Source organism: Syngnathus acus, chromosome 19, assembly GCF_901709675.1.
Source record: "Syngnathus acus chromosome 19, fSynAcu1.2, whole genome shotgun sequence".
NCBI classification, from domain to species: domain Eukaryota; kingdom Metazoa; phylum Chordata; class Actinopteri; order Syngnathiformes; family Syngnathidae; genus Syngnathus; species Syngnathus acus.
This window is the reverse complement of record NC_051103.1, coordinates 7446665-7469951: the sequence shown is the minus strand read 5'-3', so window position 1 is coordinate 7469951 and position 23287 is coordinate 7446665. Positions and strand designations below refer to the sequence as shown.

The 23287-nt window shown below is 44.2% G+C and overlaps 1 protein-coding gene across 2 annotated transcripts in view; it reads right to left on the bottom strand.

Moving 5' to 3' along the window:
* The window catches only part of jmjd1cb (jumonji domain containing 1Cb), a 34000-nt gene that overhangs the window by 4162 nt on the left and 6551 nt on the right, over positions 1 to 23287 (bottom strand). Inside the window, exons 2-17 of one of the 2 annotated variants that reach the window (XM_037278559.1) lie at positions 14973 to 15170; positions 10219 to 10332; positions 7313 to 7418; positions 7088 to 7212; positions 6856 to 6999; positions 6743 to 6784; positions 6123 to 6375; positions 5514 to 6041; positions 5109 to 5433; positions 4105 to 5017; positions 3841 to 4035; positions 3581 to 3753; positions 3346 to 3508; positions 847 to 3217; positions 416 to 617; positions 96 to 316 (exon numbers count right to left, since the gene is read on the bottom strand). In XM_037278559.1, coding sequence (XP_037134454.1) covers positions 96 to 316; positions 416 to 617; positions 847 to 3217; positions 3346 to 3508; positions 3581 to 3753; positions 3841 to 4035; positions 4105 to 5017; positions 5109 to 5433; positions 5514 to 6041; positions 6123 to 6375; positions 6743 to 6784; positions 6856 to 6999; positions 7088 to 7212; positions 7313 to 7418; positions 10219 to 10332; positions 14973 to 15170 — 6073 coding nt within the window. The remainder of the gene's footprint in view (positions 1 to 95; positions 317 to 415; positions 618 to 846; positions 3218 to 3345; positions 3509 to 3580; positions 3754 to 3840; positions 4036 to 4104; positions 5018 to 5108; positions 5434 to 5513; positions 6042 to 6122; positions 6376 to 6742; positions 6785 to 6855; positions 7000 to 7087; positions 7213 to 7312; positions 7419 to 10218; positions 10333 to 14972; positions 15171 to 23287) is intronic. The other variant, XM_037278560.1, reaches the window with a different exon arrangement.

Below are 23287 nucleotides of genomic sequence, written 5' to 3'. Positions count from 1 at the left end.
ACAAGTCCTTCACACGCTATCTGCACGGATGTGGCACTTAACGTGGGACTACTTGAATGAGTCATTGTAAGGAGCGCGCACACACACACACACACACACACCATCCTTTTTGACCCAGGAAGCTGCTGCATTCTCCATCAGGACCATCTGACAGAACATGTCTCCTATAAAGCTGAGGATGTACTTGGCTGTGGTTTGGTCCAGGTGACTCTCGTCCATCTCTCCAGGGATCCACAAAGCAAGAGCCTCCTCGTCAAACTGGTCCGGGGGAGAGAAACCATCCATTCGGATGACTCCATTTTTACTGAAGGAAAGCCTGAAATGGAAAAGACAACTCAAGTGTTGCTCAAAGTTGAACTTTGACTTGATTTCAATATTTGTCTTGGAACGGAATAGATAAATAAACAGGCTTTACCGTCTGAAATAGTAGAAACGGCAAAAGACAGGAGAATGCGCCGGCTCCTCCCCTTTCTTGCTGCGGATGACCCGACACTCCCGACACTTTTGCAGATTGGGCCCGATTTCGGAACAAGAATCATCCTGAAGGAAAGACTCCCCCGTCTGCTTTAGCTTCTTCACTTTGCGCCAGTCCTTCAGGACAGAACGTGGGATCCCATCTGGAAAGAATATCAGCAATCAAATCATCAAGAAGAAGCTCCGATTTTTTCCAAAGAGCAGCTTCAAATAAAATACAAACATAAAAAAAGTCAATGTTTTCCACTCATGGTAGACTTTTAGATCTGCCCGTTTGTCTTGTTTATAACCTAATGTAAGGGTTAAAAAGCGATTAAAAAAAAAGCTCTACACGATGAAATACAAATAGGCGAGGATGATCGTTCGACTTACTGCTACTGGCCAGTTTGAGTTTGGTCTTCTCTTTGGCAGATCGAAAGATGCCATTGGGTTTCACGTCCTCCTCGTCCTTGTCATTGTCTCCTTTTCTCTTGGCCATATCGTTCTGCTTCTTCTTGTAGGTTGGTTTGGGCTGGCGCTTGGCTCTGCCTTCCATCTTGCTCTCGCTAGCATCCGAGTCATCTCCCCCGCTCTCCGAAGCCGACTCGTACGTGCGTTTGCTTCCTCGCCTCGCTTTCCTTTCCTCGCCCCCGCCCGTCCTCTCCTCCGAGAGCTTCTCTCGTTCTCCTTTGCCGGCAGAGTCCTTGCTCAGTTCCACCTCGCTGGACGTGGAGGCGCTGAGATTGACAGTACATGGTTTGATCATTTCCGTCATTGTTGTGGCGTTGCTGATGCTGGCCGATTTCTCCTGTTTGGAACCAGCCGAGCTTCCGGTAGCCGTGGTGTTCCTATCCTCCTCGGAGTGCCGCGTTAACCAGGCTTTCTTGAGTTTGTGATAATTACTGGCCTGGCCGCTACTTGTTGGAGCAGGACCGGAGGACTGGCCATTGTGCAAGGGACTGGATTTCCCCGGTGTGGTTCTGCCACTGGTTGAGCTGCTGCAACTGCTATCTGCTGAAGATGACGTTTGGCTGGAGGCAGGTGGAGGAGTGGAGTTTTGACTTTTCTCAATGGGATGCTCCACCAACGCAGATCCAGTTGTGGCAGTCATGGAACCAGTGCAGAGGTTGCTTTTCGATTGAGCTGCTGCCGCCAATGCAGCTTTGTGCTTCTTGAGGTGAACAAAAGAGGGCGAGTAAGCCTGACCGGTGCCGGAACAAGGGCTCGGTCTTGGGGTGAGATTAGGGCTGGCTTGCGGCGTGCCGGACTGAGGCAGAGATCCTCCTGGAGACGAGGTACGCGATCCGACCCCCGCTTGCTGCTCTCCCGGCCCGTGATGAGATAAGACGGAGTAACCCAGCTCAAGAGTTGTCGCGTCGATTCGATTCTGTATCGATGGAGAAACAACAGTCCTATGAACAGAGTTTGTGGTACAGGCTTCCACAGGCCCCTGCATGCCACGAAGTGAGTTCTTTTTATATTGGATGTACATGTCATCCAGGTTGGAGTTGGGTTGAATAACTCCATAGTCTCTGAAAGCCTCACCCGCTTTTTGACTGTCCTCCTGAATCTTAGCTGAGCAGAAAGTCCCCAAAGATAATTCCTTAGAGGCCATAGCACCAGATTTGTTTGCAGGATTGTCAAACTTCATGGACGTCGGCGGACGTACGATGACGGACGCCATTGCAGATTGGGGCTTATCTCGTGACGCTCCTTTCTCTCCATAGAAGAGCGCTCTTCGGTCTTGACCGGCTCTCCATCCTCCCGATGACGTCATATTGTCCACGCTGACAGCCGAGGCAACGACGGCACTACTTCCGTGACCTTTTACGTCCCTGAGTTCCGGCAGTAGCGTGGGAGGCTTTTGCTGCTCGACTGATGTTTTACTACCAGCTGCCGCTAAGGTCACCGGCTGGATGGGTGTGAGAGTCGGCGGAGATAGACGTCCACCGTATGCAGCTCTCTCCCTTTCCTTCTCCCGTTCTTTTTCTCGCTCTGCAGCCTCTTTCCGTTCAAGCGCGTGCTGAGTGGGCGGATGGAAGACGGGGGCTCGGTGAAGAGATGGCATTGCCCTGAGGTTGTGTTGCTGCTGCTGCTGCTGAGGGTGCTGCTGCTGCTGCTGCTGGTGGTGGTGGTGATGATGAGGGTGGTGGTTAGACAGCGAAGATGTCGAGAAGGAGGAGGGAGAAATAGCAGGGCTGCAACGCTCCATCCTTTCTGTGTGGTGCTGATGTTGGACTAGTGTAGCCTGCTGGCTGAGCTGCTCAGTCATTTTCCCCGCGAGACCCTCACCGCCCTCCGGGTGATGCTTAATTAGGGGAGGCGGCCGAGATATGGACACTTTGGCGTTGTAGTTGCCGAGGGACAGGCTACTCTGACTTGAAACGGCGGCTTCTCCTATACTGGTCACAACACCTTGCGCACCAACCGTCACCTTCTTATAGTAAGAGCTAAGCTCTTTGGAAGGGTAGAGTCTAGGGGGGTCATTGATAACACTGTTGGACAAAGTGGTAAAATAGTTGCTCTTTTCCGTCTGGAAAATATGGGGATGCGCATGGGTCGCTTTGGGGCTAAGGGACGCAAGAGCCGGGATCTGGACGGGAAACGGGGAATCTCGGCTTCTCTCTCGATCCCTGTCGAGGCCGGCGGGTTCTCTGGAGCGTTGAATTTTGGCAGTGAACGGGGCCACTTCGATGCTCTCCTTCAGAATTCGCCGATTGTCTTCTTTGTACTTACTGGCGCGGTCCACTGCCTGAACAGCATCCTTGGGAGGAAAACATGGAATATGTTAGTTTACGTTTTTGGGATGAGATCCTAATCGGGAAATTTAGTCCCATCGCATCGTGACGGACAGAATGAATGGCAATCCCTTTGTATTTGAGAGTAGTATACCTGTGTATGAGCCAGGCGTGCTTTGCTGTGAGGGTCCAAGTAGAGGCGGTGAAGCTGGCCATCTTTCCCACTCATGCTCCTGTGATTTTCCGTTGGTTCTTGTTTCAGCTGGGCTAATGTTAATGTTCTTAATGGATCCATAAAGCCTCTCTTATCCACATCTCTAAGAAAAGAAATGTTTTTGGGTAAAAGCCCTCGGTTAAACGACGGCACAGTTCCGATGAAAGCGACTCACTCTTTCCGAATGTCCACGCTGATCTTTGACAGCGGTGGGCTGGCGTGCGTGTTGATTTTAACAGAGGGGCGGTGGGGGTCAGCACTGGCGGGTCGTACGGGAACGTGACTCAGCAAACCCAAACTGTCACTTGCGCTACCGACAGCTTGGTGCAACCATGGGCTGGCTGCGTTCTGGACAGGAAAAGCGCATTTCAAAATAAAGAATCAGGATGGACCTTTCTAAACAACAATTAGGTTCAGCAAAAATAATTCACATACCTTTCGGAGCGACACCTCAGAATTGACAGCAACTGGATTTTCAGGGTGAACCCATTTAGTTGAGGGAGGTAGGTTGAGCCCTTGTGGGTAGGAACTCGGCGTTCCATTGGGATACTGCCAAATGATGGGGTAGATGCCCAAAGTCGAAGCTCCACTATGAGGCTGGCTGAGCAGAGCTGAAGGGGCTCCCTGACCCTGAAAACATGCAAAGTGGGTTGATGTGAAGCGAGAGGAAAAACACAACATCCTAGATATGAGGCAGACCTGTAGGAACTGCTGCTGCTGCTGCTGGTGAGGTAGGGCAAGGTGACCTAGACCTCCAGGGGAGTCCAGCTGAGGGTGCCCCCCCAAGAGGGTCGCTGCGTGAGGAGGAGGCATGGCTGAGAGAACCCCAGGGGGTAGAAGGTGTGGGTGAGGTAGGCCTGATGTGTGAGGAGGAGCAAGGAGGTGAGAGGCAGCATGTGGGTGGGATGAAGGGGTCAGGCAAGGGGAGCGGGGAGCTGGCGAGTGGAGGCCGTGTAGGTGAGGATGGAGATATGCCGCCACATGGTTAGAGGAGTTTTCACTGTCTGAGCAGATCAGAGCTGGGTCCCTGTAAACAGTGAATGTCTCATTCTTATCGATAATTAGAGGGCTCTTGGTGGTGGTGGTGGTGGTGCTGCTGCCCCCACCTGACTCTGAGTGAGATGCTATTGGCTTAAAACCACATCGAGGAGGCTCAGTTGTTTCTACTTTAGCGGACAAACGACCTGATGGAGGGGAGGAGCTATCACAGTATCTTGGCATTTTATGTTTCGACACCTCTGGAGAGGTATTGGGTTTAGGTTTGGACAGATCCACCAGGGCTAAGTGGGGCTTCGACTTGATATGGTCTGCTGGACTTGTGCTGGGGTATGGATGGCTCGGGGAGTTGTTGGGCTGCTGGCTTTTTTGTTTGATGGAGTCGAGGGAGGTTGGGTTAGGGTTCATTTTGGTTGTAAAGTCAGTGGAGAGGACTGTGGTGCTCATCTTGTCAGGGTGGTGCGGCTGTTTGCTTTGCTCCTCAGATAAAGACGGACTTTTGATGCCGGACGTGTAGTGTTGCTGCTGTTGATGAGGTGGATGAAGAAAAGGATGGGGAATGACGACTTTTTCCTTGTCTATCAGCATCAGAGGATCAGCCATTGAAGTCACAGGTCTGGGAAAAAAAAACCACAAGATGTCAACAAAACAAAAGCTAATTGAAGGAGTTTTAGGAACAACCAAAGCACATTCCACTTTGTTCTTACCTGATAACCTCCGAAGAAGAAAACTCCATCTTGTTATTTAAGCTGCGGCTTGCTATTAGAGCCTGCTGCACCACAGGCTCCATTTCTGTCCTTCGGCCACCTTCCGAGGGTGAAGGTGATGGAGGGACAGGAGGCGAGGAAACGGGGGACGGATGCAAGGTGAGGTAAGGTGAGAGGGCCGTGGACTCGGCCTTCTGGGAAGCCAGCAGAGCTGACACGGCCTCGGAACTCTCTTGATGCACGGTGGCCTGCGCATCATCTGTGATGTCAATCACGCCGCTGCCGTGGAGGTGGGACAAGGAAGGTGTCTGACATCGAGGTGAGACTTCAAAAAAAAAAAAAAAACACACACAACCGTTAGAACCATCAGAAAATTGAGAGCTGGTATGAATGAGAGCAAGTCACCTTTCACAGTGTTCTTGCTACTCTCGAGGTTGGTAGCCTGGAGAGTGTCAGACATGAGAGGCATCTGTTGCCGTGGAGATTGGGTGATCTGCGTCACTGCCACCAATTCTTCCTCCTCTTTAGTGATCATTTTGCTTGTTTCCTTGCCGTCCTCTGTCGATTGAAGCTCGGTCCACGGGGACAGGCGACCCATGGGAGATGAAGAATCGTTCATTTTGACAGCCTGAATTAGTGTCTTCTCCTCATCCTCCATTTTTGATTTCACATCACTGCTGCGAGTCTTTAATTCATTCTCAGAGTTGGGCTCGGAGGACGAGGAAGAGGACGAGGAGGACGAGGAGGACGAGGAGGACGACGAAGAGGAGCATGACGAATGGACCGTCCTCTTGTGCGGGTTTTCAGAGTCGCTGCTCTCCGAGAAGTCAGACGTCGTCGTGTCTGTCTTCAGTCTCTTCAGACCTGCCTTCTTCTCTTCATCCTCGCCCTTCCTGCGTTTGTTTATTGCCTGTTTGGCCTTTGACTTCGAGTCTGTAGAATGAAAGAAAAGAAATGATTTGGATTTGTTCCTGTGTGCAAGATACACCCAAAAAGGCCTGGGGAGAAGCTCACCTTTGCCTCCGACTTCTCTCCTGTCTCTGTCGTCGTCGGCGACGCTGCTATCCGATCCTTTCCTCCGGGACGAGCGAGAGTTGCGCTGTTCTCTCTGTTCCCGTGCGTTGCCACTGGGAGAATGGTGCGATTGGCTGGATGTTTGCAATGATTGACTCTGGGAGGCCAGCGTCCCTTGAGAACCCTTTGGGTTGGGGCCCGATGAAGTCATGATTGGACGGGGGCTGTTTGCTTGGGCTCGCGTATAATGACTCTGGAAGAGCGGCGAATATTCTGCATTAGCAAGAGTAAGGTCCAGACAGAACTACTAAAGTAACGCTTCCTCTCATCTTGCCAAAATGGTTCTGTTAGTCATTTTTGAGGCATGGGTATGTGTCATGATGTCACTCATTGCCTGTACGTGGCAATCATTACTGAACCGATTGGGACTGCCAAAAGATTTAGAGAGCAGGATAAAATGTCCTGGAAAAGTCATTAATTAACATGAAAAAAAATAAACATTGACACCAAGCGTTACAAAGACCAATTGGAACAATAAACCTTGATTTACATATTAACAGAGGAAGGATAACAGTAACTCTCTTATGTAGTAGGCAACAAAGGGGCGGGCGACGGAGTACCTGAGTGTTGGCAGTGGTCCCGCCGGGTCTCCCTCCCGTCATCTTTAACATGTAAAAATAATCATCATAATAAGGAATCCTCAATAGCTTTGGATGTGGGTGGGTGGACTCACATGTGCAGAATTGTTGTTCTGACTGGATCGCGACCTTCGTCTGGAGGTAATGCCGATGTTTTCTCCTTTCAGTAGGGAATGAACCACATCATCCAGAAAGGTCATCTGGATCATGGATGGATCCACATTCTGAGGCTCCAGCACCTAACAAAAAAAGATTGTAGACCTGAATGACTGCTGGCTATTCATCTGTAACACACATTGCAATTTGAGATTATGGATGAGAGCGTACCTGATCATTCATAACGACCATGTTTCGGCTAAAAAGATCGTGATGTGTAATGATGCCTGTGAACCACTGGGTGGCCGAGTCTTGTCTGTAGACGCGCACACGGTAGCCATTCAATGAATAGGGACCTGAAAAATCCAATTGAATCATTTGAGCAAAAATGAATCTGGCATAAAAGTGAGGCACAAAGATTTTATGAGTAGAGCACATATTTCCTCCCCAGCTTACCTTGCATAAAAATTTCCTGCACTTTCTGGTCTTTGAGCCAACCCTTCAATTCCTCATGGAGCTGGGGATTGTCTCTTAACACTGGATTCTGACTGTCCACCTCATCCTGAAAGACAAATGAAATACACGTGTCAGTATGTCAAACACTTTCCACTTCCAAAGAGGTTCACTCTGAAAGGTAACAAACCCTAAAAAAAAAAAGTGGAATGCACGCTTCAAGAGAATCGTTTCAAAACAGACAAAAAAACGCACAACCAAAAATGTAAAAAATGTAGTTGGCAAACACAAAGGTTTCTCATTTAACACCAACAACTCATCTCTTAAATCGATTTCACGGTGCCACCGAGTGAAATAAAGAAACGGACGCAGTTGTGAAAAGAAGCCAATGCCAAAAAGACCAAACCGCGTTGACCACATCTGAGATTTTTCGATGCGCAAATAGTTCCATTGCGGTTACTTTGGCAGGGCTTTCATGATTACAAATGACTGCTGAATCAGAGGGGAGCAACAAATATTGATCTAAAATCAAACTTCATTAATTTCGTACTCGTCTGTAGCTACACATAATCACGGTTGTGAAATTCAGAGGGCAAAAGGGTAAACCATGCCATTTTTTCCCCAAATAAAAATGTCAATGTTCTGGCATATTTTATAGGAGTAAATAAAACAAAGTCTCTGATTGGGCAGGTACATACAGTATAGTTTTGTATATACTCAAAATGGTGAGGGAAAATGTGACAAGCCAAGTGATATTTGTTCAGTTTTGTGCAATACCTATGACAACGCAACGCTGTAGAACTCAAGAAAAAAATCTGGCTTTCATTTCAGCGTCTTCTACTTTTTCTGCTCTAAATTAAAACCAAGCATACACACTAAAAATAGCTTATTGGAATGGCGTATCCTATACATATCATGTCTGCACTTTTACACTTTGTTGTTGTGAAGTGAACAGTCTGAGCCAGTTATCATTCCCAACCATAACAGTAGACTATTATGTCCCAGATTCTGTTTACAAAGGGAAACTTTGTCAGAACAGGACACAAATTAATGTTTGATATCTATTTGTTTTGCAGAAGGATGTTTTGAGGTCAATCTGTTCCTCATGTACTGATGGAACATATTGATTTGCTCAGCAGAGCCGTGCCAAGACTCAAATGGCGATTGTCAGACCTGACTGAAAGGAGTCAATCTTTCAAATTGGTCTCCCAACTTATATTATTACCTACACAAGACCTCCGTCAACAAGTTATTGGCACGCCCCAAACAACACCAATGCTATCATTTGTTTGGAATGCAAGTGTCAGTCATTAAGATGCTGTGCAGAAAGGACTGTCTGTCAACAATAATCGTTGGCCTCATTAATATTCAATTGGGTTGTAAAAAGTTAGCGGAACAGCCAAAAGAGACTACGTTTTATGATCTGTTCGAGAAGTTGCAATCAGTTCAAATACGACGGCAACGCGATAGAAGCTGAAAATGAACGACTTGCATTTCCGCATTAACGGGAAGCTTAAGCAATTCATCGTTGAGCCACGCGCACCACAATGCAAAACAAATCTTCTGGAGGTTTACGGAGGAGTCAAACGGATGCAGGATGATATTGAAATTTGTTCAGATGTTAGACATTGACTTTTATTGCTAACATTGTTGCTCTCAGTGCACGGCCAAATGGAAAACAGCTGCTAAGGACAGAGCAAAAATACATTACTTTGGGCTCTGATGTGTGTGTGTGTGTGTGTGTGTGCTTGGTTAAACTTGAGTCAGCAGCAAGGGTTTCTCCACCCCCCCATTTGTTCACTTTCAAATCACGCACGCACACACACACACTCCCTCTCCTCTTGCTAAATCACCCATGCCCACAAACAGAGCTGCTTATTCTGGAGACCTTTGAACTCTTCCGAGCTGTAAAAACAGTCCTTCTCTTACTCACTCTCCGTCTCTCACACACACACACACACAGACACAGACAGCAATGAAACTATGGCCACTCCCCTCTCTGTTTTTCCAGTTGGTCAGGAAGAGCGAGGCAATACGAGGGAGGGGGCTGCAATCTGTTTGGCATAAACTGTACAATGAAGTCACTGTTGAAGGGCTCAACCTGGACTGCTGCTTAAGAGGGTAGGCGAGTGTGAGCCTCAATGTGTCGGGAAGAGAGTGAGAGTCCCACTTTGCTTTATTGCAGGGGTGTCAAACTCATTTTAGCTTCTTTCGGAGGGGCCATTACGACTGTCAACCCAAATAAATGTATGAGCACCTCATATTCCATAGAGTCAAAGCTGCAAAACAAACTGTCGTTTTCAAACTGGTATTAAAAGAGATGATTAAAAGTGAAGACAATTTGCAATTCTAGTAATGACATAATTTGTCTTTGCGGGCCACATAAAATGATGTGGCGGGCTGTATCTGGCCCCCGGGCCTATGATTTAATGCATGAAGGTGGCTATCGGTATTAACAACTTTACCGACTACAAGTAGTTTGACTTGTCCTGAGACACCCAAAGCCCCCGCTACCTATCTTGCTGACTTTTTTGTGGCAGTAATGTATTTGCCAAAATATAGAAATGGAAGCAAAAGAAGTAGTCATGGTATCTAAAGTAGTGTAATACTAATGTACATTAAGTGGTGCGTATACGCGTATGTGTAGTGAAAAAAAAATCCTGGGCGTGCCAGATTTGATTGCCTCAGTGCACATTTGCATTCCAAGCATATTGCAGCTCAATGACTCTGGGCAGGCAGCCCATAGTCAAAAAGTCAAAAGTCCATTGGGCAGCCGCAATGACAAGTGGTAACTTTGGAATAAAAGACGACAAAAGCATCGATGTACTCTTGTTTGCTATTATTTGTGAGCTTCTTATTATAAGTTGAAACAATTCTGCGGTGCATTTGACGGGCGATTTAATATTGACCTGGTAGGGTTGGTAGGCTGAATGGTCAGACAGGAAGTCCAGATGTCGGTCGAGTAAGAATTCCACCGCTGTTACTGATGACAACAGGCTCTTACCCACCACTGGCTTAAATGCCTGCACAGGAGGAAAAAACAAACACAAAGAATTTGGTCAACAAACAACAACTAAGTCGCATTATAAGACTCATGATGACTTGGAAAGACAACGATAAAGTCATTTTAGACCAAATGTCAGTTTATAGACTGCACAGCTATAATAAAAACATATATATTGAAGAAAAAAAAATAAACAAGCACAAATGGAGACATGAAAAGTCACAGCGAGAAGGCTGGATGGGAAGAAAGAGAAAAGAAGCCCGAGAGTGACGAATAAACCAGAAAGACTGACAATTCAAAAGCAGTACACTCTATTTTGATGTGACATAATACACACGGTCCATCAATCAGACAGAATAAAGCTGAGCAACTCCAGTTTCTCTTCCCAGCTAGACTGTAACGAATAAATGACAAGTAAACCAAGCTCCGTTTTTATTAAATCAATCGTTGTAAATCAGAAAGCATTCCAAAGTGGATGTAGCTCATTTAAATGTTTATTCTACCAGTGTACTTTGCACGTTTTATCTGACGTGCAGATTTAACTTTGCACCGAAATCAGACCGTGGCCATGTGTTGCCTGATTTTCTGTATCATGAAATCACTTAGGAGGAGCGCCATTATGCATCCGAGGACTGAACACTCATTTTGTGGGCTGTTGCTATGATTTGATGGTTATATAACAGGGTCAGTCCAGTCTGTCATGGAGCGACGAGAGGAGGGGAAACATGACCGCTGGGACGCCGCCGTCATACACCCATGGGAGCCAGTGTCATGTTGTGCATTCGACAAAACACAGCTTGTGTGATTGTGTGTGTCTGCAGCTTTATTTAGTAGGCCAGAGAGTTCATATGTTAGTCTATTTATCTATGAATGACATATTTCCAATTGATGATACTTAGTTTCATATAGACTTTTAATCTTTAAGGGCTTTCACTCGCTCGCTCGCTAACTCACATTTTCAGTCTTAATCCGAGAAAAAGAGTTTTGAGTGATGATTCCACTCTACTTACCAACCCACACATGATTCATCATTTCCTTAGTTCTCCATTATTGTAAGTGCATTTTCGACACCGAATCTGGTTAAAGTAACGGCGGGTGCGGTTGAAGATCGTTTTGAATTCAAATTTCAAGAAATACTTTGTTTTTGAAGCCAGTCTTTCTTTTTAACACATCAATACTACAAGAGTATTTTATCTGAGGTCATTTGCGAGCAAACAGGAAACACCCGTGAGACGCATGACATGAATATAGCTCATGTTCAGGATGTAGACGAAGTTAGAACTATTTGTCCTTCGTCATGGATGATAAGAGCAGTTTTTCTTTCCACAAGTAAAAATAAAACACGGAGATGACTTGTGGCTGAATGAATGGGCATTCTCTATGTGGGTCAGAGTTAAACAGCTGCTTTCCATGCACAGGTTGGACTGTACACTAATCTGCTTATTGCTCCGATACTAACTGACCAGTCTTGTCAAAACACAACTGCTCTGTCTCTTACAGATAAATGAAGAAATGACATTAAATACCGCAATACTGGCACGCACATATTATGTCGAGAGGGTCGGAATTCAAATCGGCCTAGATGAAAAGATTTGCAACAAATCACCAATCTCGCAAAGAGCGGGGTTCTGCCACAAGATTTCACCGATATTTCAAAAGATGAATCGTCAATTACAGCCAATCCGGGTACATGTCATCCGTCACACACAAAATCCATGGACGGTTTATAAGGGAGCAAAACACAGCTGCCAAGCACACATCTCCAAGCAGTATGTATATAAGCTACAGTCATGTGTATGATTTTATATGCATAAAAAGGGGAAGCTTGTGAAAATATGCACTGGTTGCATTCCAATAAATGAGACAGAGTTCTGCCTTTCAATATAGCCTCATTTTTTGTTTTGTTTTTACTCTCGCCCACATTCTCTTTCGTAAGCTACTTGTGTCTTTTTATGGATTAAAAATGTGATAGAGTACAACCAGAACGTGAAATTGGAGTTCTTATATGAAATCCCCTAATGCAAGTGTCATTTTGCTTCAAAAAGTATTGCATAGTAAGCGGTCGTTCAAAACAATAGCTTTGACAGACAATGGCCTAAACATATTTTGGAGCAGGTTGATAAAAGAAGAGCAGATACAATATATATCAAATATGCTCAAAAGTCCCAGAAGCATGCAACCAATATTTTACAAATGAATTGAAAAATGAACATATCAGTAAGTCGCATCTCGTACTAGCTAGCATCTGGCCGTTTGGTGACTCACTGTAAAATCTGTTGATCTTTGTAGTGTGATCAAAACTGCATGTAGCGTGGGAATAAAATTGGAGTCACGCTTCCATAGAATATTTATATACAGCTTCAGCATGTATTGCTGTGTAAACACAAAACAAAATCAAGCTGCTAGAAAAAAATAAAATAAAACGCTCACATTTTGATTCTCTGTCGAGAGTTTTTGCTAAATAGCACTATCCTTGCAAAGTGCTTACTTTAATCCTTTATTCTGTGACATGGTTTAAATTCCATTGACTTAAAAGAAGACAGTGAACAAAAAGTGGCAGATTACCTCTCTCCTTCGTCTTCAAATAACATCAAGAAGCAATGGCAGTGAAGAAAGAACCTTGGAAAACCCCCAAAAAGCTTTTCCACCCCGCAAAAGAGAGAAGCAGAAATACAAGACTGGGAGATGAGGGTATATAGAAGGCAGAGAAAGAAAAAAGTGGTTTCCTCTTTGGGTAAAAAAAAAAAAAAAAAAAGACAGATGGCCGAGAGGGAGAGAAAGCGAAGCAGAGGACAAGCTATAGAGCCGACATTTTAACGGCTGTTGACGCAAGGAGTGAGAGAGGGAATGAGAGAAAGAGGAGAGGGAGACGGAGGGAGGGAGGGACCCAAGCGAGGCTTGGCCAACAGCACTCACTTCCTCTCTTACCACATTCTATGACTCGCTCTCTTTCACTTTGTCCCACTGCCTCAAACTTGTATCATTCACTCTACCCATGGACTTATCCATCTTATTCCTGAGGGCTCGGCTGTCAAAACAATGATGGGTGTGACTTCCTGTTCGAGCGGAAGTACAAGTGAGCAATCCTTTCCAACAGCTTTTTTTTTTAACCTAGTGTTTTATTTGATTTTTTTGCTTTCCTTTTTGAAACAATCATAATGTCACACAGCAAGAACCAGAAAAAGTTGAACGACGTTTTGAACATGCACTGAATGTTTGGCCGTGTCCATGCCCACGACGGTGCACGCCACCATTTTTTCCGAATATGTGCGTGCCTCCAAAATGATCAATACCACGTGTCATGCCGGATTTGTGCCAATCACAAAATTCGAGCCCTAAATCTGTGCAGATTAGGTCCAGTTTTTGGAACAGTTGGATGTTCCACTTTACAATACTTGAGGGAAAGTGCAAAAACCCAGGCGATTTGAATGCATCAATCAGAATGAGACCAACAAAAACATGGCAATAAAATGGATCGTTGCAGCAAAGTTTTGTTTGGTATGTGCAAATATCAAGTGTGTAATGCATTCTGAATTTGAAGTCTGGTTTTTTTCCCATTTTGTTGTTACTTTTATCAGCCTTTGATTTTTGTGTGGAATGCTTTTTGGTGTGTGTTACGTTACATACTAAATGCCAACTCAGTCTGTCTGTGGCGTGAACGAAACGCATACCCAAAGAGACCCGCATGCACAGAAGACGAGACGATGTCACTAAGTCACAGACTCGCTCACAGCGCAGTGTTTACGGAGGGTAGTGTAGCGTGTAGGGGCGAATCTTTTGATCACTTCATATCCACAGAGGAGCGTTGCGAGGGGAAGTATAAATATTTGGGGGAAATGAGGCGAGGCATTTTTATCTCCAGGGACGTCTACTACAGATGTGTACTGAATTAGTAATAGAAATGTCCACTTCAAGTCTCAAGAGGGATTGAATTAATAAAGTCAAATATAAAGTCAATAGCGTTACTCATCTCCCCCGATTTTCAGTGTAGTTTTGGGGGGTTGAAATGATATCACAACCTGTTCATATTGGTTGCAGGGACAAAAAAAAAATCCTTCTCATCATATGAATTAAATCAAACTACAGTGTGCAGTGTTCACCGCCACTGTTGCTAGGTAACATGGTCCGTAGAAAGCCAAGAGGAGCCAAAGCAAAGACTCCCTCTTTTTCTGTCATTTCAGAAACAGAGATCAGACAACATCTCAATAAAAGTCTCATAACCACTCTCCTGTGCTCTTGGCTGATGTATGGTCATTGAGATTCACATCGTGTCATTGATGAGGGTCTGGACTGAGCTTCCACTTTGCAATGCTTGCAGAGAAATGACGTAATATGCGGATCACAGATGAAATCTCTCTCTCGCTCTCGCTCTCTCTCTGTCTATCTGGTGTTTTCGGAAAGAACAATGGGGCTAATGCATTAAGCTTGCTGCCTGTCATAGGAGGTGTCAGTATACAATAACACGTCTCGCAATACATGGCCTTCAAGACGATACGTCATATGGCAAGGCTGCCACTTTCCAAGACTCACAATGAAGATAAATACTGCTCCCAGGAAATTCAACGAATACAATTCGAGCCATATGCTAAAACGGTTGACTATGCACAGCTTTGTGGTGGTGGCTGTGTCAGTTCTATAAATAGCAAACAAAGTTCTTACCAGGGCAGGCCACTGTATGTGTTTAGCCTTGATTCCCTGCAGCAGGCCACCTACTCCTCCACCTGCTCCCGCTCCTCCTGCTCCTTCCTTCCTCTTGGCCCAGACCAGCTGGTGCTCGAGGAGAAACAGCTGGAAATCGTCATAGACCTTCACCCACTCTCTCTTCTCCCATTCCTGGTCATCAAATTCCACGTATACCTGCAAGACACGACACAAATGGATCAACAAACGATATTTGCAATCATGATGGCCACGTCACTTGATGGACGGACGGACGGATAAATAGAGGGCACCTTTTACGACCATTCAAATGAAATGGATGCATTGCATAGACATTTCAAAGGTCTCTACAACCTTGTATGAACTGCAGCACTGTATTTGAAGTCATTTTGGGGTCGAAAATAAAATACCGTTGTCTTTAATAAAACACAGGTTGACACAGGAATAAAAAGATTTTGTTGACGATCAAAAGTATTCAGTGTAAATCGCCTGTCTGGAGTCTATCCGCCTACATAAGACATGATATCTTCATTGTACAGGCACGCCATGTTCTTTCATTCCTCCCCCCTGTCTCGGATCCATAAGGAGAGTGAGAGCATGCAACAGAGATCAGTGGGTGCATCCATCGCTCTCTCCTCAGTCAGTCAGTCAGTCAGTCACCCTCCCTCCCCTCCCCTCCCCCTCTGCCGGATTGGACTACCGCAGTCAAACGAGTAATCACTCTTAAGCCAGCAGACAGCAGCTACGTCAGTCTGTCCTTTGTTTACTCTTCCTGCTGCCTCTCCCTGTTTGTCATTACCTCAATCTATTTTTCAACTCGGCCATTCTTCTGCATCTCCTCTGAATATTGATCATGACAGCTACTCCCTTTATTCTGAAGTCAACCTCATAACACACACACACACACCAATCTGACTGTTTAAACATGGAATAATTGTGCGCATCTCTGTGCCCTTTCAAAATAATAAAAAAAAAACATCTGTAACATAAAAGTCAGCATGGATAACTGAAGTTTCTCAGGATCCTGAGCAGTCATCTATTTTTTCCCGTTGCGTCATAATAATAATTTGATATAATCCCAGCCACATGCTTTTTGATCATATTCAAATGAGTCTGAATTCATTAATAACTTCAATAAATATGACATATTATAAAAGAAGAAATGAAGCTCCCACCGGATGTGGTGCATGAAGAACGAATATCTTTTACACACCACACACACTCACTCCCTTTGTTGCTATGACGCCGCGAGAGGCCAACAGCAAAGTAACGACACTGCCAACATGGGCGTCATTGACCTGTCGGGCTGACAATAATCCTCGAGTAATTTGTGTAGCTCTGTTTAAAAAAAAAAAAGCCCACTTATTTACTTGTGCACTGTAAGAAAGAAGTCAAGATAGCCATATCAATTGTTCCGTGAGAAGGCCAACTTCAAAATAAAACTTACCAAACCAATACTTTGGAACACCAATTTTTCTGAATTGCTAACTAAATAGAGCAGAAGAAATACTCCTATCAATCAACCACCAATCTTTTTACACCAAAACAAAAGCACAGTAAACAACACTTATCATATTTTGCTGCCTGACACTCACTTGAGAGCTTTCAATGTTCATAAAACAATGAGTCATAAAATGACCTTACCAAATGTGTGGACACGCACACAACCCACACACACAGACACACACACACACACAAACTGCCTGGCATACACATTAATGACTCATGTCCTGCTGTCTTTATGACCTAATCACAATGAAGTGAATGACCCTCATATGTAATGTCTGTCTGTCCACATGTGCCCAAAAACATTGCATGCAGCTCAAAAACATACATGCGACAAGAATGATAAAACTGTCTGTTGCTATAGAAACTGGAGGCAGCAGACACGCACACACACACACCAGTGCACATTTTCTATCCACAGTGAGCAGGTACAACAGAAAGAGAGAACAAAGGAGAATGGGAAAACAGCCAAGCGTGAAATACGATCAATATCATTTAAAAAGTGAGGTTGTAATTGCTGACACCCTAATCAGATGCGAGAATGTGTTTTGGAAAGGTTGCATTGCATCTGGAAAGTATTTGTTTTTAGATAGTTTGTTATGTTACGGCCAATTATTTTATTATTAGTGTCCCCGACCATCGCGAGCCGTATAAATAAAATGGAAAAACCAAAAAACTTGCAGCACTTTTTGTTTATACATGATCTGAGGCTGAAAAATATTTGATTTTGAAAAGTGAGGGGATTTGTTTTCCTTGACATCAATCTATGACTGCCTCATGTTGTTTCGCTCGTGTGACAATAGGAAATCCACAAGCTAGCAAAATGACAATATCATGCCAGAGAAATCTGCAGAAGAAACCTCAATATCCAGTCTGAAGAATATCCTAGGTGCATAAAAGCAGCATTTTTCTCACTTTCTATTTTCCAAGGTAGATTTAAGCACTCTGTCTGCATTGGCTGTTTGCTTTCAGGTCTGGTGTTCATTGGCTGTGAGCCGCTGCGGTGCAGCCAGCCAGAAAGCTGCTCAGCAGTCGTGAGTGATGGATGGGCAGATTATACATCACTGCACTGTTGCCCCCCCCATGTCCTCATAAGTCGAGATGGCATCAGCAAGCAGTTGATATCGGCTGGCCTAACTTGGCCTCAGACTGAAACGACAGCAAACAAATGAAGCGATACCCACACACCATCACTGGCGTAATAGCGACCTTTGCAATTAAGCATCGGATGGCAGATGGACTTGATTCAAGGATGTCAAAAGTCTGACGATGTGATAATGCCGTCGAATCGTGAGGCCGTAAAACAAAAGTCATTTCATATGATTCATTTTGCGATAGCGCTGCTACGCGGGTGACCTCAGGGAACAATGTTATGGCGAGGTGTACTTATTACAGTTTTGTAGACAAATCATCCCTGAGGAGAAATATTTTCTTTTTCCTTGGGGGCATAACAGAAAATAATTGAGAATCACCGGAAATGTTGCGAATTTCTCTTATGTTTTTCCATACTAAGAAATACAAATATTTATTTTTAAAAACCTAGCAGCAGGAACAGTGAGTAATAATAATGTGCCTGTTGAGCATCCAAAATATTCAAATCAGTATCTTTACAATAAATGTTTCATGAATACAAGTGTGTCTTTTGGAAACACTTTTGATTGAATTAAAAAAGGACCAAATGATGGACTCCTCCATCTGCTTGTATCTTCAAATGAACAAGTGCATACAACATGTATGAAGACCGTGAGGAGAAATAGAGTAGCTGCTTGTGAGGGTTCACTGGTATGTAAATAATTCCAAGCAGAGAGAGAGCGAGAGCGAGAGAGAAAGAGAGCGCACGTGAGCTGAAGTAATCGTCGATGACAGCACCAAGAGACGTTCCCTATCCTACAAGGTCATACGTATCAGGAAGAAGAAGGGAGATGATCAAATAGAGGAGGGAAGAGGAAGACAGAGGAGGGATAAACACAACAATTGAGATGGAGAGTAAGAGAGAGGCAACGTAAACAGCCTTCAGCGGCACAGTGATGTGATGCTGCCCCCTCTTCTCCTCCTTTTCATCTCCTCATATGAAGGATGTGTGAGCCCAGGAGAGAAGAAAGAGGGAAGGAGGGAGGGAGAGGTGAGAGGAAAGGAAAAGGCACAGCCAAAAATAGCCCAATGTTGTTTCAGACACATTCCTGGGAAAATACCGACTCAAACATGCAGCTCTAAAGTCATGCTGAAATGCTTTTGGCTTTGTGTTTTCCCACTGTCCCACATCCATCGGCTCTTCATTTCTGACAAGATAATACGGTCGACTCCGGCGTGTCATCGAGATGTACCCAATTAAAACGGAAAATATGAAAGGACATTTTAGCAGCTACCAAATCAGGCAAAGTCAAATTGAATTAAATCACACATGCAGTACATTTTAATTATTATTATTATTATATAGAAAATAGTAGAAACAGTGTTTGTCTGTGCTCAAGTTCCCATAGTCAATATTTAATTGTTAATCAATCAGGAATTGAAGCCCTTGTTTTTTTCTTACCCTGATCTTTCGCATAATCCCATTTTGGTAAAAATAAAATCTAAAAAAAAAAAAAAAACTTCTTTTAACTACCCTCATAGTTGATGACACTTCAAAGCAAGATGACATTTTGCGGCAGTACAATCGCTTTAACACGAGTTTTGAATTTGAGAGAAATCAACCAACGGGACATTCTCTGGCTGTGTTTCTGTCTCTCTGGATGATAAAGTTCTATTAATAGCAGAGTTGCAAGCAGACAATCGTCGAGTGAAATCTAGGCCAGCAGCTGCAGAGTCTGTATTTGGAAGATCAAGTCTCTTCCCAATTCAACATGTACACAGTGCATGATAGAAAGAAAATTTCCTTTCGAAATGCTTTCATTCCAGTCCAGTCAGGTTCCTACTACATACCATCATTCTTACATGGGAGGCTCAGATTACCATCACGTGAAATCCCTGAAAACAGAGGAGTCCTGGGTTCTACGACACATTCATGTGACTCCTCTGCATCAGAGTATTAAAAAAAAAAAAATCCAGTGTATTTCTAAGAAAAAGAGAGATCTCAAATAACAGAGGTGATTATTTGGCTTAGCGGTTTTCCATTCAACACGCCGCAAAACAAGTTCTGAAGTGGATCTGGTGCACAACAAAAGAGCTTTATACTCTACTGAGAATCCAAATGTAAGCCTGCCTTTGGCCGAAAGGGCTACAAGAATCAGTGCGAATGGTTCCTGGCAACTTGGGCCATTAGCTGGGGAGAGGAACACAAATATGCAAAGTTGAGTGAGTGTCAAGCATATGATGACTTTTGGTGACCCGACCAGGGGCCTAAAGACCACACAAATTGATCTCCAAAGATATGCAAAGCTCACTAGCAGTTAACCAGACCTTCAGCAACATTTGTGGTGGAGCGAATACCTATTTCATGAATTTATAAATGCCTTTGTCTTCTCTGATGAGGTCACCCATTCACTTCCTTTGATTTAACCGCAATTGAACCTTGCAACAAAGTGCATAATTAAATTTCCCTGTGCTCTTCCTGGAAAACTGTGCAAAACAATTACTGATATGAGGTCAGCATGACTTTGATACTTTGCCAAAAGAATATGAATATACTGTATTTCATCAAGGGATTCATAAGCTACCGCACATATAAAAATACAAATATCCACTGTTCCAATCTGTTGCAGTTTGCCACCATCTACTTCTTGTTCAAACTAAATGACGTCATTGGATTGCTTCTTTTATGAATTGAATTACTAATACCTTGTGGGGGGGGGGAGTCTGCTCGGCATGCAATTATGACTTCATCATGGCAGCAGAACAAAAGTTGGATTAAATTCCACTGAAACTCATTTAGACTTTAAAACACCACAGATCATTTAATATCGCAACAAAATGACAAGATTTTTCCCAAGCTTGAGAGAATATTCTTCATCAAAATAATTTTGAGCAGAAGTCAAACATATTTCACAACAAAGGGAGCTGTTCATTTTGGCCGTAGGAGATGTGATCGTGTATTATGATTTCCCGAGTTTCCATTTCTGTGTCTCATTCACGGGCATGGATGTCTGTTTTCCACCAAATGCCTGGATTGTTTACATAGCAAATGCACTTTGTCCTTCTGTGCACTGATCGCTGTGACGTTTTGGCAATCTGTCGACAAATGAAGACTCCAGAAGTATCGTTTTCTGTAAAGTCCACCTTATTTATTTTAGAATAGAGTCCAAAAATCCAGCATATCATGTAACTGATAGCTGAGCTCTGGTGTCAAGCATGCATGGACGCACGCACACAAACAATGCCATGGTATTAAAGTGACATCAATAATGAACTGACAGATACTGTTCCGCTTCTTGTAGGCAATCAAAAATGATTTCAAGTGCAAGGTTTGGCTGAGGAACAAACGCAAAGTACATTATAAGAAGAAAACATTTGATTTCACACGACTGGACGGATGAAATATCGCTGCAACAACTCGAAAGAAAGCTTGCACATCAAGTGTGGAAGTTGTATGCCGACTCCTGAGGTTGTCATACAAGATACATGAGCTCATCTGACAGTAAGAAAGACACTAAAAGATTTACGGACATCATCAACAAGCTTCGGAAGGTCAAGACCGTGAATTAAAGTGCAGATGTTACAACAGTAGAAGCAAATCTGTATGGACTAATGAGGCAAAGGAACCTTCAGCAGTCAAGTCAGATTTAAAGGGGGAGTCCAAACTTTTCTTTAAAATATGTTCTATGCCACCTCAAACGTGGTCAACTCTTGGTCGTCAAATTGGTTGCTGGGGCAACGAACAAATGAATGATGGATGGACGGATGGATGGATAAAGTAGACTAATAGTTATCATGCTGTTCTGTGCACAAAGAGCTTGCTTAGACACACCATCACATGCTCAAGTTTAGCGGGCAAAAAAAGACAGCAAGACCATTGTGCATGTGAAGTGAAACCATCCACAGTGAGCCATCATCAGACAGCCTCATCAAAGAGACCAGTTGAGAGTCCTTCGTGGGAAAATACTCGAACCCTGACCCAGCCTTTATTTTGGCTACTGTCACAAATAGGTGGGTAGATTTTATTTTGGAGTACATGGACTCAAAACATGTACCCTTGTCTACCTCTCTCAGTCTTTCTGTCTGCTTCTCTCGGAGATGGTTTGAGGTCAACTGGCTCACGTGTCTTGGTCTCCTGCGACAGCATGTGGGCTTGAAATTCCACCATCCCACCGTTTCAAATTGCATGTTTCCTGGCTCGTAAACAGAGTGCGCACACACACACACAGTCTGCCACTGACAGACGCACGCACAAACACACACATCTGTTTAATACATGTACATGTACTACAATCAAAACTGGTGTGTCCTAATCATGAAATAGCAACAATACTAATAAATCCATATTCTCCCATTAGCGCGTTATGTGGCCAGTTTTTAATCTAGAAATTTTGGCACACCCACCACATCCTGGAAGTGTATTTTTCCTGAGATGTGTAAATGTCACTCCAATCTGTGAAAAAGAGTTGCTAGGTGAAAATCATAAAGGGTGAAGAAGAAAAAGTCTGGTAGTAGTGATATAATCCCCGAAAAACAATCACAGCAATTTACTCACTGCCTTCTATTTAATAAAGTCAATAAAATATGTTTTGTTCATATTGTAGCACTGCATAGTGGTTGAGAACCCTTCTCTTCAATTTGGAGGAAATACTCCCTATTTTTTTCCATTAACCCCCAAGCAAAAAAAAAAAGACTTTTGGGCCATTTCAGCAAGCTCCATGCAAAAGCTGCCTTCGAGCTGTGAAATACTACAGAAATGTGCCACAGTGATCCAGCGGGCCCCCGACAAGTGAAGAGTAACTCCGCAACAGCTAGCAGATAAAGGAAGGCCTTGGAACAATTCAAGTCGGCTGCAGTTGACACCCGCAGAGAAAACAGAAACACTACAAGTATCGACACGTTGGTGCAAATATTCGTATATACTGTCTGTGAGCGTGCGCGCACATGTAGGTCTTTGACAGCCGTTCGAATTTCAGACATCTGCTGTGAAGGTCAAGTTTCACTTTGTATGGAATGAAACAATGGGAGCCCTTTGCTTCACTTAACTTCGCCCTTAACTCGTGTCAGGGCTAATGCCTCGAAACAACTGTATGGTTTCCTCATTTGCATATCAGAGTACTAAAAAAAAGTGTCAATCAAATCCTGGGAGCGTCTCGATGTGGTAACCCCTGAGCTGAAAGTTACGACAAAGCTCTCTCTCTGGTTGTGCTGCTGCAGGATGCAATTGAAATTGGAGTCAACAGAATCCACAGGGCAGAGCAAGAAGCAGCTTCTGTAATGTCAACAGAACCAGTTAGACTGCACAGGGCATAAAAAACAGAGGCCTTAGTCGAAGAGCCATATTGCACAGATCTAGTCTGGAATTTTCAGACACTGCGGCATTGCACGAGGGCGGCTTGGGATGAGAGTCTTTCTTTTTTAAGGATCTCCCATCATGCCTGGGCACTGCCCTGTGGCACCTCTGGAGAACCATAATGAGAGTCAAGTGCATCAAGTCACCCAAGTGTGGTCACGGGCCACCGAGCTCCCACACAGAAATGACGAAGTTTTCTTTTCACTGAAAACAAAAAGCGTTTCCCCGTAAAATTAGCGAGTAATAAGTTTGATTGGGTAACGCGCACACACACAAATTATTATCACCACGATGGATCTTTATCCATTCAGAAATCTCATTCCACCACAGGTGCTGCTGCGCTCCAGTGACATTTGACAACACACACACACACACACCTGTTTGT